This window comes from Ptychodera flava, unplaced genomic scaffold, assembly GCF_041260155.1.
Source record: "Ptychodera flava strain L36383 unplaced genomic scaffold, AS_Pfla_20210202 Scaffold_37__1_contigs__length_1687728_pilon, whole genome shotgun sequence".
In the NCBI taxonomy this organism is placed as follows: Eukaryota; Metazoa; Hemichordata; class Enteropneusta; family Ptychoderidae; genus Ptychodera; species Ptychodera flava.
This window is the reverse complement of record NW_027248359.1, coordinates 1128865-1149878: the sequence shown is the minus strand read 5'-3', so window position 1 is coordinate 1149878 and position 21014 is coordinate 1128865. Positions and strand designations below refer to the sequence as shown.

The 21014-nt window shown below is 36.5% G+C and overlaps 1 protein-coding gene and 1 long non-coding RNA gene across 2 annotated transcripts; both read right to left on the bottom strand.

Moving 5' to 3' along the window:
• Positions 1–2410: 2410 nt before the first annotated feature.
• On the bottom strand, positions 2411–6013 carry LOC139127778 (uncharacterized). Its single transcript, XM_070693653.1, has 4 exons — positions 5840–6013; positions 4578–4641; positions 4068–4152; positions 2411–3485 (listed from the first exon to the last, which is right to left on the bottom strand). The coding sequence occupies exon 4, from the start codon at positions 3425–3427 to the stop codon at positions 2819–2821; it is 609 nt and encodes a 202-aa protein (XP_070549754.1). The 5' UTR covers positions 3428–3485; positions 4068–4152; positions 4578–4641; positions 5840–6013; the 3' UTR covers positions 2411–2818.
• Positions 6014–8919: 2906 nt separating this feature from the next.
• LOC139127780 (uncharacterized) lies at positions 8920–19794 on the bottom strand. Its single transcript, XR_011551126.1, has 3 exons — positions 19597–19794; positions 19026–19124; positions 8920–8975 (listed from the first exon to the last, which is right to left on the bottom strand). It is a non-coding gene; the product is annotated as an uncharacterized lncRNA (long non-coding RNA).
• Between the last annotated feature and the right edge of the window lie 1220 nt (positions 19795–21014).

The window sequence follows — 21014 nt, the reverse complement described above, 5'->3', positions numbered from 1 at the left end:
AAATTATCGGAAGAGCCCTTTAGACCAACCAGGTACAAGTTTCCCGAAAGGTGTCAAGTACATAGGACTAACCAAACATTTAAGGAAAAACAGCAGGACAATGAAATTGGTTGATAAGCCATAATCCAAATTGGTCAATTTTTGTGTGGGCGCGGGGCTGGAATGTTCGGGCTGCGCAACACAGGCGAATGGCCCTCGAAGATAATTTATGAAGGCCATCAGAAAGGCTTGTGGGTAGATGACAAAGTGTGTTTAGCTGAAGCATGGAGGTAGTAGAGAAAATATGTCCTCAATTTAAGAGAATTCGCAAAGATTTATACAATAAAACCATTCCATATAGGAACAGAATGTTTAGTCAGATTCTACTTGATATTGTACATGTAAAGTATCCTAGGGTGGCTTATATGCATAGACATATTTAATTGGTCTCACCCAGTAACCAGAGTCTAAAAACAGGTCTTGTGATTGAACCGAACGCTTATTATTGAACCCCAGGTAATTAATGTATAGCTTTACTTGATTAATTAACGGAAATACTTCAATGGGCAATATTTTAGTATAATTGAGCCGATTCAAACTGCAGTTCGAGTACACAAAAGCAAAGTTTACATTGGTGATTTTTGTTCCGTCCAACGGACACATTTTATTTTTTCACGAATTTTATTTGATGTGAAACTTAGTTAAGGTCGTTAGTATTGTATTCCGCTTTAACTGACACCTAGCTTTGAAACTCAATAGGTTACGGACGTAGGTTTATACATGTTTTTGCAATATTATTTATACCAATAAAATGTTTACGTCTTTTGGGAAATATAAAAATACGTAAAGGTACTTTGAAAGCAGAATACAGCGAACCTGAGAGAAAGCAAGAATGTTTCTGTGATGCATGTTAATGTTGCAAATTATTTTTTCTTCCAATGGACGGTCCAGTAAACAAATCAACATGATTTAAACTTGTGGCGATGACTGAGAAATAACAGGTAGAAATGGTCAGGGGTCAGGGATGAATGAATGAACTCGTATTGGAAGATCATTTTTGTCATTTTATTTCTCTCGAAAAACCTACTTTTATCCTAAAGATAAGCTTTCCTTTTACGAATACACTCATTCAGTGGCATTCAGTGTCAAGCAGTGTCAAAAAACCCTTAAATGGCCAACGTGCCAGGAAAGACACAAAGAACACAGTAAAAAAACTTATTAACAAATACAAAAGTCACAAAGTTTCTGCAAACTTGTCTGACCTCCTAATAAAAACGAGATGTAAATGTCATGTTTCTAGATCTTACAGCCGGTATTTTTTTCAAGTATCATTCATCCAGCATTGACAAAACCACAATTTAAACAAATATAATGTGGCTGCTTGTTTTTCTGAGTCATTGGTTTATCGAATTCGACATTGTTTGTTTTGTTGTTTTTTTATTATTATAAGGTGCTCGCACACTTCTTCATGCTTCTGTTGTGTAGCTCAATATTTATAAATATAATATATTTGTATGAATTTTATTCAATGCATGAAAAGACAGTTATGTGCACATTGACTTTGAGCACTAAAATTAAAATATACCAATTAAAGTGTACAGATTTGATAGTTTTTTTTTATTTTTTTCTTTCTACGATAATAAAGAATAAAAAGATAATTATGGCTCAATACGTACTTTGGCAAGTGGAAAACAATGCAAATTTTAATTTTAAAATGCTCTCTATGAAGAGTTTGTTCTGAATTGTCGGATTATGAATTATAGACTTCTAAACTGTGTTTGGAAGTGGTCTTGACGAAACAGGTGTCAATTAACTTTTGAAAAGACAGTTTCTACTTATTCAGCGAATTTAACATGTTGCCTGGCTGGTATTGTATCCTTGGATGACACTTTTCCTGTGTGATTGAAGGAAGACTTGGCGGTAGCCTTCTTTATGCATGTGTTTGATTCACTAATACTCTCGATATTTATCTACTTACAAAAACATACAAAAACGATTCATCTATGCCTTGGAAATTAATAGTTGGTGATCAACATACATCAAATTATCATCAAGAATATGAAACTGCACGATGTGAATGTTAAGTAGGATGTATTCATGAACATTGAAAATACCAGCGATAAAAACATATCATTGTGTCACACTCATGTGTCCTTTCAATATGTTGCTAATAAACCCCCAAAATACCACAGAGTAGTGCACGATGAGACGACTGGTATTATTAAACGAATGTTATACATTTTTGTAATTTCCCGGACCTATCTAAAGTAAAGCACGATAATATAAAAGTACTATTTTCTTAATATCAATGAGAGTTTGATGATCTGCTTTAATAATGAAAATGGATTAAAAAGTTGCAAACCCCATGAAGGACAAAGCCTGACCAAAAGATACTGTGGTGACAATATCTTAAAGACATTCAAATATTATAAAGTACTTCACCTAAGGTCAGTTAGCACGAAGCATTCATTGCAATGCAAATGCATTCATTAGGGCTTTGGAATGGGTTACATACGATGAAAAACGTTGACAATGGTTGGATACAAAATCGGGATTTGATCATAATTCAGAGTCCGAAAGGGTCAGGCTGAGTCGAAAACATGTCCCTAAACATGCGCCTGCCCTTATCTCTCTGGTCAACTGGGAAATTCGTTATTTTGTTACCAATGTCATTTACTATATCTGCCATTGCTATCCCGAATTCCAATTCAGAACACGCTCTTCGATGACAGAATCCTCGACTATGCAGATAAAGCAGGTCTCCCCTGACCGAGAAAATTGGAGAACCCGATGAACCATGAAACATGCATGTATGATATACACCTCGAAATTGTTTCAATCACTCAGCATCTTCACCGGAAATATCACCATTTTGAACGCATGTATCTAATAACTCATCCCGTTGACCAGGAGTAGTACGGCTCAGCATGTCAATTTGCAGTGGTTTTCCATCAGGATGGCCCATGAGACACAGCCTCGGTTTTTGACACTGGTTGGGCTCTTCTATGTACTGACCAAGTGGTGATGGGGGAAAACCTGCTATGCTCTGATCTATCGGTGAATCTGTTTCCATCCGATCGCCAGTCCCGACATCGAGTTCCAGTACCACATAATCTAACTCTTCACTACTTACATGCTGTACAAAGAAATTACCCTTCTCGCACTTAATTGTGTATCTATCTTTACGAGAAGATACTTCGCCATTTGTGTAATCGAAAATTATTTCAACTTTATCAGGAGGCAAAATTTGATCGTGCCTTTTTCGCGCCTTATCTATAGCTCTAAGTACATGGTAGTTTGTTAATATATACGTGGACCCTAGTCTAAAAACAGTTCCATTTACAAATGTGCCGATGTCATCTGGGCATACGATGATTCCTGTATATTTTTGAAACTTGTTTATCAGCTTAACAGGAAGGCTTTCCTCCTTAGTACTGAAACAATACATTATTTCGTGATCTTTGTCATCTTCAGCAGGACCTTTTCCTGAATGCTTGATGTCTTTGCTGTAAAAGAGAAAACAAATAAACAAGTTACTACTACTACGCATATACACAGTGCCATGACACAAAACGTAACATGTTTGTTCTCTTTCGATCCACACTATCACTTTGGTGATTTTATCGTTACGAATCATCAAAGTAATTTATAAATTTGAGAATATTTGAACTTCCAACTCATTTCCTAATTTATTATACATGTGTTATATAAACCTAGCAGGCAGTACATTTACCTAAAGCCAAACAAAACAAAACAAAACGAAGGAAAACTTAAAAACAGTGTGATATCTTAGATACAGTATGATAAAGGATTAGTTAAATATTACTATTTTTAAAATTATATCCGTCAAGGAAAAGTGCAAAAAAGTTGATGCTGTTGATTTTGACACGGATATGCAGGCAGGTTATGGATTTCTCAATTTTTGGCAGATTTATGAATATGTTTGTTTTTGAAATAAAGACACAAATGGCTTAATGTGATGTTTAATGCTGGTAGAACGCATTGATTGATGGAATGATAGATTGATGCACTGAGCAATGGCAAATAAATGACGATATTGGATTTCGTATAAATCTTAAAATGCGCACATGATGTTATTCAGAATTAGTATGTTGTTGATATTACTCTGTTCTTCTACACTTTCTTGTGTCACAGCTAGGTTCAGTTTTCCTCCTGTTTGTGCGATAAAAATATGTCATATTAGTGTTATGCCTATAGCTGTACAGGATGCTAGTCAGACACTTTAATATGATGATTGGTCAAACATATTCTGTTGCAATGAGTGTTGTGCCTTTCAGAGGTTACATGATTTTCTCTTTCGTCTTCTTCATCGCAATTTACTTGTCAACAACCATCTTTGAGACTTACGCGGTTTGGTTATGTTTTGTAAAAACGCCACACATTGCGATTAAAGTAAAGATATTCTGTAATTTTCTTGCTTCCATTAATATCTTTATACCTGATGTTTATGACAAGCATTTACTTTCACTCATACCTTGTACCTTTTGTATAGGTAGAACTAAATCACATGAGAATATGGTGTCACTGGGAATCAGATAAAGCAAATTTTGAAATAGAAATATTTTTTTTTCCCTTACCTTGTGCAGCTGATAAGCTATCAATAGAAGTATTACTGGTCGTCAGCACAGATGAACGTACACTCTGGAAAGATATATTACACAGATGGTAAATTGTTAAATTATTCGGTGGTGCTGAAAGGCTTGGCACGGTAAACGGAATGTGACAAAGTAAGTTGATTCAATTTAAATTTAAAAAATCATTTAACTTTTCGTTGGAAACTTTTGTAAAACTTGTAAAATTTGGATGGACGATACGCTCTAAAACAATACCTCAACTGCACTATGTGCTGAGACATACATTTCGGTATTTTGTCGATAATCTTATTGATATACACCTTTTTTACTCCAATATAACCAAAAAATCGGAATTATAGAATGCCAGCCGTACAACGCGTCGAGAGCAGACTCCTATAACATAAATTGCGTCCGCTAAATGTAGAAAAGGAAAAATCAACCCGCGAACGTCAGTGTAGGTGCAAGTCTAGAAATTGTAGTTCAACAACACAATTTCTAATAAATACACTAGTTTTGGGCTGAAAATAATTCAATACATGACTAACTATCGTTAGATGTATATTTTCTACACAAAAATAAATGTTGTCTTGTTTTCTCTCTTTTGTCGAAAAGCTGTTATGAGTTCGAAGGTGTTAGAAGGGCTTTATTCCTTGACTATCCCCGAGGGTTGAAAGTTTGCATTGGAAGTAAAGCTAAAGAAGACTTCAAAGCCTTCGTCAAGTTTTAATTAGTTAACCAAATTTGACGTTATAATCCTTCACATGGGTGGCACAATTAAGAAAATATTATATATTATTTGTTTTACCAATCATGATATTGCTTTCAATTGTATTATATTATACACTTGCAAACTGAGAAATGTACTGCATAAGCTCAAACGTAACGCAGTTCCGATATTTTCTACCGCAAGGTATTCCAAAAGCATTTTTGAACATCGGCACTGTTATGTTTGTCTGTTGATTTATTTTTATAGTGCTATTATGTTATTATACTATTGCCTTAGTAGGCGTCGTCTAAAATTCACTGTTTCTCTCGGAATCGGATCCAAGCAAATACGTTCACGTTCAACTCATTTTACGGCAATGATGATTATCTATAACGTTTTTCATATGCATTGTTCTGAACAACATTATGATGATATAACTTATGATGATATAACATTCGTCTTTTTAAAAGTTAATGTACGATTTTAAAAAAATACAATATATAGATTAAAACCCATTTGTCTTTAAGAAAATGTTTGTTTTTTATTGTTGCATACTCACGAGATCGCGAGAAAACCGAAATTGCTGTCGATTGAAGTTATCTGTGTCGTCAAGACTTGAGATAACCTGTGGCACCTTCAGAGGATGTTCTGTGTCGGCACAATTTGAGGAAACCTGTGAAACATCTTGGAGATTTTCTGTGTCGTCAGGACTTGAGGAAACGTGTGGTAACTTTGAAAGGTAAGGTTTGGATCAATTGAAAATTAACTATATCAAATATTGCAACACTTTATGCGGTGAAGGGCTGGGAACTTTTAAAGTTAGTGGTAGAAATCCCTTAAGAGAGTAGTTGAGAAAACATAAAGATACTAACGATGAAAATAATAATGACGGTTACGAGAAATCTAATTAGAGTCGCAACAACAACAACAACAACAACAACAACAACAACAACAACGATGATATAACGACAATGAGCATAACGACGACAAAAGGAACATTAACAACAACAAAAACCAACAACAAAAAAATTCAGCAACGAGAATTCAGCAACGTTGTTGACGATGATTAGAATGATGATAGGATGCATCATGGGCCAGTGGCTAGAGCAGTGGACTCACGATCAAAGGATGGCGAGTTCGAGCCCCGGCATGGCTGTGGTGTTGTGTCCTTGAGCAAGGCACTTTATTCCTCATTGCTTCTCCCAACCCAGGAGTGATAGGTACCTGGTAGGGCAATGGTTATAATGTGTGCGTTTAGCTCGGCTGCGCTTATTGCTGCACATGTGAGCTGTTCTTTGCTCCCCAGGGAGTTGAGTGGTATCATATTAGGTCCAGTGACCAGGGGTAATAATAATTGTAAAAGCGCCTTGATCACATGTACTTGTGGATATGTGCGCTATATTAGAACCCAATATGATTTATTATCATTATTATGATAATGATGGTTACGATGACTCTCACTCTCACTACTGCTACCACTGCGACGACAGCAACAACAACAACAACAACTACTACTACTACTACTACTACTACTACTACTACTACTACTACTACTACTACTACTACTACTTACTACTACTACTACTACTACTACTACTACTACTACTACTACTACTACGGCTACTACCACTGGAAGTGTACGAAGTCTTACCTCTGTATTACTTTTTCTATTGGAATCTAAGGAATCGCCATCCTGATGTCCGTTTTCTAGAAAGATATAGGGTTATTTTGAGATGGTTTTTATTATGTGATCATTAATTTAATGTCTGTATTGTACCAGAAATTATATAGTACCTATTAAGAACATAGAAGTGGTAAACAAAATGCAAAAACAAGCAGACACAAGACGAAAATGGTAGAGGACATGGTGTGCAAAGCAAGAGATCTAATTGACCCCTTTTTTGTGGCAGCTAGACACCATGGGCGCCGCCATCTTGGGTCCTTTATATTAAAATATATCATATTAATATTATCCATATTGAATGTTGTAAATCGAGAGGCATTGGTATGATATAACCGAAAGTGAAACAATGGTGGTGAAACAATATAACTTGCAATTACTGGCTAGAAAATTTAAAAAAGTGTGCAGTTGGCATAGTAAACATTTAGGCTAAAGTATCAATTTAATCAAACTAAGAAAATGTTAATAATTTACGTTTAAAAATAAAAATATTAACGGTAGTAGGTAGCTTGCTTTAAGATTATTAAGTGATGTTGACAAGCGATATTGTCCGTTCGATTATATGGAAACAGACTTATTACTTTTACGTGAGTCCGTCGTACTTTTTAAATCATCGAAAATTAATAGGGAGGGAAGACCTACTCTATCTGGAAACCCATGACGTTCTTTCCAAATACGGGTATTTGGTGAAATGGGACAAAATTCGTAATGTATAGAAATTAGTTTTGCGTCTTCTGAGATGCGTCTTGAGATATTTTATCCAAGAATATACTAACTCCCAAACGCAGTCAGCAAATAAATCTAATAACAATTTTTTTTAATAGAAATAGTTATTTTTCCTACCTTGTGCAGCTGTTAAAGTATCCATAGAAGTATTACTGGTCATCCTCACAGATGAACGTACACTCTGGAAAGATAAATTTCACAGATGGTAAATTGTTAAATTATTCGGAGGTGCTGAAGGGCTTGGCAGGGGAACGGAATGTGACAAAGTAAGTTGATTCAATATGAATTTAAAAAATCATTTAACTTTTCGTTGGAAACTTTTGTAAAACTTGTAAAATTTTGGATTGACGATACGCCTGTAAAACAATACCTAACTGCACTATGTGCTGAAACATACATTTCGGTATTTTGTCAATAATCTTATTGCTATCACCTGTTTTACTCCAATATAACCAGAAAATCGAAATTATAGAATGCGTCGAGAGCAGACGCCAATAGCATCAATTGCGTCCGCTAAACGTAGAAAAGGAAAAAATCCACCCGCGAACGTCAGTGTAAGTGGTAGTCTAGAATTGTAATTCCACAATACAATGTCTAATTAATTCACTAGTTCTGGGCTGAAAATAATTCACTACATGACTCACTATCGTTAGATGTAGATTTTCGACAAAATAAGAAGAAATGTTGTCTTGTTTCCTCTCTTTTGCCGAAAAGCTTTTATGAGTTCGAAGGTGCTAGAAGGGCTTTACCTTAACTCTCCCCGAGGATTAAAATTTTGCATTAGAAGTAAAGCTAAAGAAGACTTCAAAGCCTTCGTCAAGTTTTAAATAGTTAACCAAATTTGACGTAATAATCCGTCACATGGGTGGATGGGTGGCATAATTAATACAATTTAATATATTATTTGTTTAACCAATCATGATATTGCTTTCAATTATATTATATTATATTATATTATATTATATTATATTATATTATATTATATTATATTATATTATATTATATTATATATATTATATTATATTATATTATATACTTGCAAACTAAAAAATGTACTGCATAAACTCAACTACTACTACTACAACTACTACTACTGCGACGACTTCGACAACTACTACTACTACTACTACTACTACTACTACTACTACTACTACTACTACTACTACTACTACTACTACTACTACTACTACTACTGCTGCTGCTGCTGCTGCTGAAAATGTACGAAGTCTTACCTCTGTATTACTTTTCCTATTGGAATCCAAGGAATCGCCATTTTGATGTCCGTTTTCTAGAAAGATATATAGGTGTTAATTTTGAGATTGTTTTATTTTGTGATCATTAATTTGAGTTCTGTAATGTACCAGGAATTACTTAATACCTATTAAGAACATAGAAGTGGTAAACAAAATACAAGAACAAGCACAATCATGACGAAAATTCAGAGGACAAGGCGTGCAACGCAAGAGATCTAATTGACCCCATTTTTTTTGGCAGCTAGACACCATGGTCGCCGCCATCTTGGGTCCTTTATATTAAATATATCATATTTAGAGGTTATTACCCAATATCGCCTGTTCCTGTGTCGTATCAGCATGAGTGGTCATTTGTGCTGCGTCAGACACGAGACGAAGTCAAGTATCTGACGCAGCAAAAATGACACGAATGCTGAAACCACACAAGGAACAGGCGATATTGGGTAATAACCGATTTATCATATACCCATGCCCATAATTTTAAGGAATTTTATACTAATAGAACGAAAAACCTCTAATTTTGAGACTTTACTTTATTAAGCCTTGCGCATAAATATCAGAATGTTTATGTGAACAGGCTTCATTCATAAAGTATACGACGAAGATGTCAAAATCAGGCGCGACATCGTTGCAAGTCGTCCATATCTCAATGAAACCCAAGAAGAAAGACACCGGGATACAACAATCGTCATACAGAAGGAACATTTTAAGGTGCAAAATGCTATTACAACTGTAACCGATCAAAAACTGTTCAGCTTTAAATCTATCCTGATTTCGATCGTCGTACGGCACGGAGCTCGCGCGGAGAGGGGACGCCATTTTGTTAGTTTACCTTTAGAGTTGCCATGTCAACAGTCGTCGCGCGCGCGACATCGCTGTCACGCCACGCGCTCACTACCTGTTCGGTGGAGACCGTGCACAGTGCCGGCGCCGTGCGAACGGCAGAATGTTTGCGAGAACTTGACCAAAAAAATACCATGGGAAAACATTTCAAGACTCAACGTGATATTTCCGTATTTTGCAACCAGAAATACCCGTGTTCCTCGAAGCCCTTCAAGTTTTTTACGTCGGCGACATCGCTTCGCAGGCGGGGAGATGCAGCCATTTTGTCGTTTACGTTGTTTACCAACAAACTGCTATGTAGTTCGGGAAACTCTAAAACTGGTGACGTTCATCGTACACATCTCGACGTTTACCGTGAAATATCACGGCTGATATTTTACGTTGAACGTCACTATGATGTAGCAATATGGTCATCGGTATATGAAATAATATAAGTATCATATTAAATTTGTAATCGAGAGGCATTGTTATGATATAACGGAAAGTGCAAGGTGGTGAAACAAGGTAACTTGCAATTACTGGCTAGAAAATTTAAAAAAAATGTGCAGGTGGCATAGTAAACATTAAGGCTAAAGTGAAACGAGAGTGTATATAAAGGTGTATATCAATTTAATCAAACTAAGAAAATGTTAATAATTTACGTTTAAAAATAAAAATATTAACGGTAGTAGGTAGCTTGCTTTAAGATTATTAAGTGATGTTGACAAGCGATATTGTCCGTTCGATTATATGGAAACAGACTTATTACTTTTACGTGAGTCCGTCGTACTTTTTAAATCATCGAAAATTAATAGGGAGGGAAGAACCACTCTATCTGGAAACTCATCACCTTCTTTCTAAATACGGGTATTTGGTGAAATGGGCCTAAATTAAGTAATGTTTAGAAATTAGTTTTGCGTCTTCTGAGGTGCGTTTGTAGATATTTTATCCAAGAGTATACTAACTCCGAAACGCAATCTGCAAATAAATCAAATAAAAAAAAATAATAGAAAAGTTATTTATTCTCTTACCTTGTGCAGCTGATAAACTATCATAGCAGTATTACTGGTCGTCAGCACAGATGAACGTACACTCTGGAAAGATATATTACACAGATGGTAAATTGTTAAATTATTCGGTGGTGCTAAACGGCTTGGCAGGGGAAAGGAAATGTAACAAAGTAATTCGATTTAATATGAATTTAAAAAACCATATGACTTTTCGTCGGAAACTTTTGTAAAACTTGTTAAATTTTGGATGGACGATACGCCTCTCAAACAATACCTCCGCTGCACTGTGTGCCGAGACATAAATTTTGGTATTTTGTCAATAATCTTATTGACATACACCAGTTTTACTCCAATATAACCAGAAAATCGAAATTATAGAATGCGTCGAGAGCAGACGCCAATAGCATCAATTGCGTCCGCTAAACGTATAAAAGGAAAAATCAACCCGCGAACGTCAGTGTAAGTGCTAGTCTAGAAAGTGTAATTCCACAACACAATTCTAATAAATTCACTAGTTCTGGGCTGAAAATAATTCAATACATGACTAACTATCGTTAGATGTATATTTTCTACACAAAAAGAAATGTTGTCTTGTTTTCTCTCTTTTGTCGAAAAGCTGTTATGAGTTCGAAGGTGTTAGAAGGGCTTTATTCCTTGACTATCCCCGAGGGTTGAAAGTTTGCATTGGAAGTAAAGCTAAAGAAGACTTCAAAGCCTTCGTCAAGTTTTAATTAGTTAACCAAATTTGACGTTATAATCCTTCACATGGGTGAATGGGTGGCGTAATTAATACAATTTAATATATTATTGTTTTACCAATCATGATATTGCTTTCAATTATATTATATTATATTATATTATATTATATTATATTATATTATATTATATTATATTATATTATATTAATTTATTATATTATATATATTATATTATATTATTATTTATATTATATACTTGCAAACTAAGAAATGTACTGCATAAACTCAACTACTACTACTACACAACTACTACAACTACTACAACTACTTCTACTACTACTACTACTACTACTACTACTACTACTACTACTACTACTACTACTACTACTACTACTACTACTACTACCACTACACTACTACTACTTCTACTACTACTACTACTACTACTACTACTACTACTACTACTACTACTACTACTACTACTACTACTACTACTACTACTACTACTACTACTATCACAGTGAAGACGTGTGTATGAGGTGCTCCGTATCAACGCAAGATTTTGGTTGACTGAGAAGACATCCCTCGCTAATCTTCACTGATTTGCGTTATCATTGAGTTCTACTTTCGGTTAGTTGTCATTTTTGTTGTTTTTGTCGGATTTGTGGTCGATTTTGTTGGATTCTATCTTTGCCGAGGCCGGGCAAGGCCAGTGAGGCAAGATGGCGTCCGCAAGCCAGGTGTTCAGAGGTTTCACTCGAAAGCATGGTTTGAAATGTTCATCTGTTGAGGGTGTGAGAGTTGAGACATATGTAGAAGAAATTGCAAAAATCACGGGACCTGGAAATATTATCGCTGCGTCTCGTGTCAATGGTGCAGTAATTGTATTTTTAAATTCAACTAGTTGGGTCGAACCGGTTGTTTGTTTGTTTAGACGGATTTGAACTAGATGGTTGTTGGGTTTCGACAGAACCCTTGGTGAAACCCGCAACAAAGTCATACTTTCGGAGTACCTCCCTTCATTCCAAACCAAGTACTCATAAATGAACTAAACAAGTGTGGTAGAGTTGTTGGTGGGGTCAAGACCATTCCTTTAGGTTGAAAGTCGGAAAGATTGAAACATGTCAAATCTTTCCGACGTCAAATGTATATTCTGCCAACAGTCACTGATGATGAATTATTGGGACGTTACCATGTCACGTTTGAGGACAAAAGTATCGTATTTATTTGTCATTTGATGAATTGAGATGTTTTAACTGTAATAGGATTGGTCATATAAAAAGCAATTGTCTTTGGTCTGAGACAATCGTTGAAAAGGAAAATGCTAAAGATAATCAGGAAAAAACGAGCGAGAAAGATGAATACAATATCGAAAACGCCACTGAAATGGTTGACGAAAGTGAATATGCAATGATGGAAAATATTCAACGCTATGGTACACCTGTTATTGACAATGAAGTAGCCAATAATGACAAAAGTGATGACATAAGCGATAACATGCACGATGAGAGCTCGGTCATCACTACTGATAAAAATACCGATGGCAAACGAAACAATACGACACAAAGTGACACAGGTGATAAAGATGACGTTTCAATATTATCGACCAATGACAGTAGCGAGTCTATCTCAAAAAATGTGACACATTACCGAAACTTAACAATGGCGACACTTCAATAGAAAACGTTAATGAGATGGAAACCGACATCAAAGAAAACCCTCGTGCAAACGATAAAAAATCTGCTAACGAAAAGGCGCTCCCATCAGAGATTATCCCTGCCGATAAAGCCAACTTTAGTGTCGAAGAGAGGGTACTAACCCCTTCTTCACCTTTCCCACCCTCTCCCACCTTTTCGCCAGCCTCAGATTACCCCACTTCGTCAGCTTTCGGATTCGTCTCTTCCCGGTCCATCAACTCTCTTTAGTGAAGAGGTCAATATCTCTCAAGATCTCTTTGCCACTCCTCGTCAAGAAGATGATCACGATGAAACGACGTCCATGACATCAGAACTCTCCGATATTTCCCAGACCTTTGAAAATAACCGTCAGTTACCGTCTTTTCAATCAATCGAGGAGTTCCTTGAGGATACTCTTCACTCAAAGAAATAATTACCAGATGCATCGAGTTTTGTCCGGATCTTAAACTTTTAATCACAGCTTTCAATAAATATCGTGAATCCCAACCTTTTACTGGGGCCCAAAAAGCACGTGTTCAAAAAATTAGCTCTAAAGTAAAGCAGTACATTAAAACCACTGGTAAATTCGTCCATTAACTTTCTCCGCTATGTTTAGTCTCTTTTTCGTTTTATTGACTGCTATGGCAACCATTTCTGGGTTGACATTAAATGTCCGAGGTTGCCGAGATGCACTCAAGAGATATCAAGTTCTCGAATATCTCAAAAAAGAGGTTCCTACGGATTTCAGCTCCTCCAAGAAACACATGCGTTGGAAAGTGACGAAAGAATTTGGCAAGTTATTTGGAAGGGAAAAGTCCTTTTTTCTCATAAAAGTACAACTCAAGGGGGAGTTGCGATTCTGTTCTCACCCAAACAGAAAATTGACATCCTTGACACGAAAGAATTAATGAATGGTCATCTCCTTCACGCACACGTGCTTATCAATGATAAACCAGTGCATGTAATCAATGTTTATGCCCCCTCGAATTCTACGGAACGTTTCCAGTGTTTTAAAATACTTAAAACACATCTTGATTCCGTTAACAATGACCCGATTTTCTTGGGTGGCGACTTCAATTGCACTATTGATTCTGATATTGACCGTTCTGGTAGAGAGCCCGACCCTCGTACTTCACAACTCCTCAACAAAATTATTCATCGTTTTGAATTAGTTGATGCGTGGCGTAATCAAAACATTTCCCTTCATAATTTCACTTGGTCCCGCGATCACAGTTATGCCAGGCTTGACAGAATTTATATTAAAAAGCATTCTGCAAACCGAATAAACAGCTGCAATATTATTAACTCTTCTCTGCCGTGAAAATAGTTCTTTCTCAGAAATGCACTAATCACCATAATCCAGTGTGGCATATGGACACAGATATTTAAATGATAATAATGATGTTGACCTTATTTCCTTGTTCTGGGGAAATTGGCGTCAAAAGAAATCTAATTATCATAAGAGTCAACATTGGTGGGATATTGTGGGAAATTGGAAAAAACAAAGTCAAGCAGCTAACTCAGCAATATTGTTATCACAAAAATACGGTGGGAAATATTTTTGAAACGCGGCCTTGAAAAAGAAATTCGCCAGCTAGAAAATTCTCTCTTCCAAGACCCGTCCGTCCATGCTATTTATAAAGCTAAGAAAGATCTTCTTAAGGAAATTCTTGACTAAGACACTAAAGGGCGGCCATTCGCGCCAAACATAGACATATCAGTACAATGATACTCCGAATAATTTTTTGTGAAATCGAAATCAACAATGGGAAAAGAAAGCCTATAATCCATCTACAGAGGGACGACGGTTCACTTTCTGAAGATCAAAAGGAAATTAGAAACATTATACTTATTCGTTTTATCAAGATCTGTATTCCCCGGACCCGATTGATAAGAACTCTGAAAGACTCCTGCATGATAGTTTGCCACAACTTAATGAGACAGACAAAGATGTTTGGATAATCAAATCACATATGACGAACTCACGAATACAGTTAAAACCTCTCTCATGGTCGCTCTCCTGGGATCGATGGCTTACCAAACGAATTTTACAAAACTTTCTGGTCAGTTGTTGGTAGAGATCTTCATGAAGTTTTCCTCAAATCCATTAGCGATGGGGAACTGCCATTGTCTTGCAGACGAGCAGTCATAAGTCTTTTACCGAAATCCGGGGACAATTCAAAACTTAAAAACTGGCGACCAGTTAGTCTTCTTTGCAGTGACTACAAAATTCTCACCAAGACCCTCTCCCTCCGGCTTCGTAATGTTCTCAGTACCATTATTCATAATGATCAAAGCTGCAGTGTCCCTGGTCGACAAATTCACGATAATATTGCTATGCTCAGAGACTGCCTTCAATTTGCAAATGCTGAAAATATTCCTCTCGCAATAATTACACTTGATCAAGAAAAGGCATTTGACAGAGTGCATCATAATTACCTTTTTTACACTTCAGAGGCTTTTGCTTTCGGCCAAAATTTCATCAACTACGTTAAACCTTTATACACCATTGACCAGAGTTTAGTCCGTGTCAATAACAGCCTCACTGCCGCTATTTCTTTCAATCGAGGAATCCGCCAGGGCTGTTCCCTTTCCGCACAACTTTACATTATTGCCGTAGAGCCCTTTCTCAATAAAATCCGCACTAAAAGTGATATCAAAGGTCTTACTATACCAGTGTCTCATACAACTTGTACTCTCTCCGCGTATGCAGATGATGTTGATTTTATAATAACTCGTAACGATGATTTTTAGTAAACTTCGCCGCTGGCTTAATACTTACAATGAAGCGTCAAACTCTAAGACAAATTTTGGTAAGACGGAGGGTCTTTGGGTTGGAAGTTGGAGGGGAAGGAAGGATAGCCCTCTCAACATCACCTGGAATAGCAACGGTCTTAAATGCCTCGGGGTGTATCTTGGTAACGACCAGCATTTTGAAAGCAGAAATTGGACTGAGCTGGTTGATAAACTTTCAAACGATATTGACTACTGGAATCAACACGCTCCAAACATATCGTTCGTGGGCGAGTTTTGATTATCAATAACTTACTAGCAAGCAAATTTGTGTACCGTTGTTCTTCACTTTGCCCTCCAGCCGGCACGGTGGCCTACGTTCAGTCTCGCCTCCTTGATTTCTTTTGGCAAGGAAAACATTGGATCCCTGCAGAAAAGTTATACCTTCCTATCAATGAAGGAGGACAAGGTCTCGTTCATTTACCGTCTCGTATCAAGTCTTTTTGTCTCCAGATTGTGCAAAGATATCTCTACTCCGACTATGACCATCCTATTTTCCGTTTTGTTGATCATTATTTCAGTCAAGTTCAAAGCCTCTGTTACTCTAAAAATCTTCTTGCAGTTGACATTGATTCCCCTTCATTTGCATTCCCAAATTTCATAATGACTTGCTGACATGCAGGTGTTCACTATTAAAAATTCGTAAAACAAACTTTAAAAACATTGACGAGGTCCTTCAAGAGCCCTGTTTTTCAATAAGGAAATTCTTCACCCAGACACGAGAGAGAAGTTAAAAATAGATTATTTTATCAAGTCTGGCATCACAAAGATTGGCAATTTAATTGATCACCAGCAAAAAACATGGTTGACTGATACAGACATCTATTCTAAGATTGATATCAATTCTCGTCGCATCGCTAAACTCATTTACAATGACATTTTGAAGGCAATTCCACCACAATGTAAAAATACGATCACCTCCTATCTCAGGGGAGAAAATTCGATAACTGGGACGCCAATACATTACTGTTATGAACTTCACCACTCTAATGAAATCAACTACCCGCTTTACAAAATCCAGAAAGGTGCCATTTACAAATATCTCACCAAGGTTCTCCAAACAGAACGTCTTCCTAACGCGTCCGACACGTGTTGGCGGAGCATTCTACAACTCCCTGTCTCCGTGATTCCAAATTATAAGGCTTGCTATTCTCCTCCACTTTCTTCGAAAGAAGGAGACTATTTGTGGAGATTAATTCATGGTGCATACGCAACAGGCATGCTGCTTTTCAAAATGAGCTATTGTCCGACTCCAAATTGTGTTTTCTGTGGCGAGAGCGATACCTTGCTACACACTTTCTTTCAATGTAACTATAATAATGATCTCTTCAACAATCTTACATGTTTATCAAAGCAGCTTTTAAGCGATGAGAATACGACTATCCCACGCCACTGGCTTATTTTAAATCCTCCACATCAATCCGACAAATTTCTCTCGAAACAAGCAAACCGTCTCTTCGTTTACATCAATGCTGTCGCGAAAACGTCCATCTACATAAGCCGTAGAAACAAAAGAAACGAAAATGATCTTCCCACTGAACCTTTGGAAATTTTCAAAACTCGCGTTAAATCTCGTCTTCAAATTGAATTTTCTTATTTTAAACTTAGTCATCAACTTGAAATCTTCAAAAACACTTGGACAATCAATAATGCCCTTTGTTCAGTGAATGCAGATGATACTCTTAACGTTTCGCATTTACTTAACTAGTGGTTTTTTCATTCCAGTGTTTTATTGTACTTTTGTTCACATACTGACAGTTCCGTGTTTCCTGGTCGTTGTCGTCTTCGAACCCTGGGCACCGTACTCCTCACGGGATCTTCGGATCGGTCGAAGTTCGATGGAGGGACATACCTACACATAACGTTTCTAGTCTATTCTTTTCATTTACAGATCTTGACCTTTGACAGTCCGTCTTTTCATTCAAGAAACTCCAGCATCGGGTGTTTTCGACGAATACACTATGTCCCTCGTCCAGTTTTCTACCGTGCATACAGCTTCTGGATTCATCGATATTTCACCGTTAATTTTATAGAAGTCCTGGCTTTTGTATTTTGATTTCCCTTGATTTTAACAGTTTGATGCATCTATGTATATATTTTGATGCAATTTTGTAAATAGATAATTTTCATATTGAATAAATGATTTGTTTGAAAACTACTACTACTACTACTACTACTACTACTACTACTACTACTACTACTACTACTACTACTACTACTACTACTACTACTACTACTACTACTACTGGACGTTTATGAAGTCTTACCTCTGTATTACTTTTTCTATTGAATCTAAGGAATCGCCATCCTGATGTCCGTTTTCTAGAAAGACATATAGGTGTTATTTTTGAGATTGTTTTTATTATGTGATCATTAATTTAATGTCTGTATTGTACCAGGAATTATTTAATATATATTAAGAACATAGAAGTGGTAAACAAAATACAAGAACAAGCACAAACATGACGAAAATTGTAGAGGACAAGGCGTGCAACGCAAGAGATCTAATTGACCCCATTTTTCGTGGCAGCTAGACACCATGGGCGCCGCCATCTTGGGTCCTTTATATTAAAATAATCATATCAATATATATCATATTAAATTTGGTAATCGAGAGGCATTGGTATGATATAACGGAAAGTGCAAGGTGGTGAAACAAGATAACTTGCAATTACTGGCTAGAAAATTAAAAAAAATGTGCAGGTGGCACAGTAAACATTTAGGCTAAAGTAAAATGAGACGTGTACAAAAGGTGTATATCCTTTTAATCAAACTGAGAAAATGTAATAATCTATGTTTAAAAAAGAATATTAACGGTAGTAGGTAGCTTGCTTTAGGATCATTATGTGATGTTGACAAGCGATATTGTCCGTTCGATTATATGGAAACAGACTCATTACTTTTACTGGGGTCCGTCGTAATTTTTAATCATCGAAAATTAATAGGGAGGGAAGAACAGTCTATCTGGAAACTCATGACATTCTTTCCAAATACGGGTATTTGGTGAAATGGGAATACAAAGAGTTCGTCTTGTTTGTAGTCGTGTTGATGAATGTTGTTATTTTATGTGTCATAGACATTACTACCTTGTTGAATGTTATTGTAACATGACGTACAGACTTTGGCTTTGGCAAAATCGAGATACTTTAACTTCGCCTTTTTGCCCTGCAACTACTGCAAAACACCTGGTAGTAGAAACAAAAAACCGTAAACCATAATGCGATTATGTGACCTAAGAACTGTGTTACTCGGAAGAATATTTCACAAATTGACTCCGCAAATTGAAGATTAGTAACGCTTACAATGTTCGCTTTCTTGGTATGGTAATTACAATCTATTAGGAAATGTAACATTTCGATAGAAACAATATGCGTGGTTTTGTATCAAAATATACATAATATAACGTGTTTCAAGATAATAGCATAGTGATACATTAGTACAATAAAAAGTATATTATCTTCCTCGACGATTCATTTTGCCATTTACCATGCTCCAAGATCTGTAAATAAACGCCCAGGACTTTGCCGCAAAGATTCCTCCATGATCACACAGTTTTGTCCCCAAAGCAACTTCTTTCGAATGTTATTTGTCAGCAATAATGTTAACTATTTGTGTGTAGTGTATTATAACAAACATGCAATGAATATATTTACTTACGTATCCGCACGCTTTGCAGTTGTGACCTTTGTTGAAGCGTTTAAATTTCACGCTGCAAAGTTGGCACGTTTTTTTCTGTAGCTTTATTTTTCATTTGCGGTTGAAAAATGCCGTACTGAATCGAAGGCGAATCTGTGTCGCTCTCATCCATATGATTTCCACAAGAATTTAGCATTTTGTATTAATCAATATCTCTTACAATCTGGGAAAGCAATGATATTGTTGTTACACTGTGTTACGATTTAACCTGCATGCACACAGATATTTAGAGGAGCATTTTGCATATTATTTACATCTCAAATTTCAAAAGCTAGTCTCTTCCTACTTGCTTTATGAACAGTTCTACAACGGTGTATTGAAGTGACAAATAGACAACACACATGTGCAGAGAAACGTAATAGTTTGGCCTAGGCTTTTGTATCTTTGCACTTTATGTTATACTGACATAAACGCAAACAAAGCAATGGATATTAAAATAAAATATAATTAATTGTTAAACAGGGGTCACTTAAAAGTAGGTATACGAACAACGATTGATTTCCTTTAGAAGTTTCGTCATAGAGAGTAAACAAGTCAGCAGGGTCAAAGTACTCTTCCACCTGCCACAGGAGACCACTCTTAGTCAGTTACAAAAACACCACTGTTATATAGGTCATTTTCCCCCACACTCATCATGACCTGTGTTCGATCAGTCTAGAACATTCTCAAGGTCATTGGCCTTTACGACCTCACAACCTTGAATTCAATTAGTCATGTTTGGAATGTTCTGGAAATTTAATTAGTTGTGCAAGAGAGATAATTTTAGAACAGTAATTAGCATTTCAATAACAGTTCTAGATTGTTCTTATAGGCCTATGACTTTATGTAAGCACATGGGTATAAAAAGGGACGTGCACAGCTTCCAGTCAGACTTTTGGGATCGTGTCTCTTGTGTGTTACTTCAAGTCTTTGGAAACTCCAGCCGTAGTACTTTTCAAGACTTCTCAAGGCCTTCACTGCCAACGCTGGATTTACACTGTGGACTTTGTGCAACTTCAAGCCTGCAAGCCAAAGGACTGTTCATTCATCCGACAGACTGTTACAACTCTGAGACTGGAGCTTTGCCGTCCCAGCTGAGATAAGTAGTCTGTACACTTTTAAAGCTTGTACTCTATCCCTGACTTAGCAATTAGTTTTATTTTCGTAATAAATTTTGTTTAAACGTAAACTGCTGAGTTCACCCTTTTGTTCGTTTTCTCTGCAGGTAACACCACACAAAGCATAGTAAACAACCATGACGAAATGAAACTCACAAGAGCCGTCTGGCGTGATCGCACAAGGGCCGTAAAACCAAACAAATAGCAACGCTGCGATCGAACAGACTTGGCGCATCTAAAATTATCGTAAGCCGACTAAAATTGTTTATACAATTTTTCGTG

What these genes read in the sequence shown, in the direction of transcription:
- LOC139127778 (XM_070693653.1), bottom strand. Translation starts at nt 3,427, where the DNA reads ATGTATTGTTTCAGTACTAAGGAGGAAAGCCTTCCTGTTAAGCTGATA.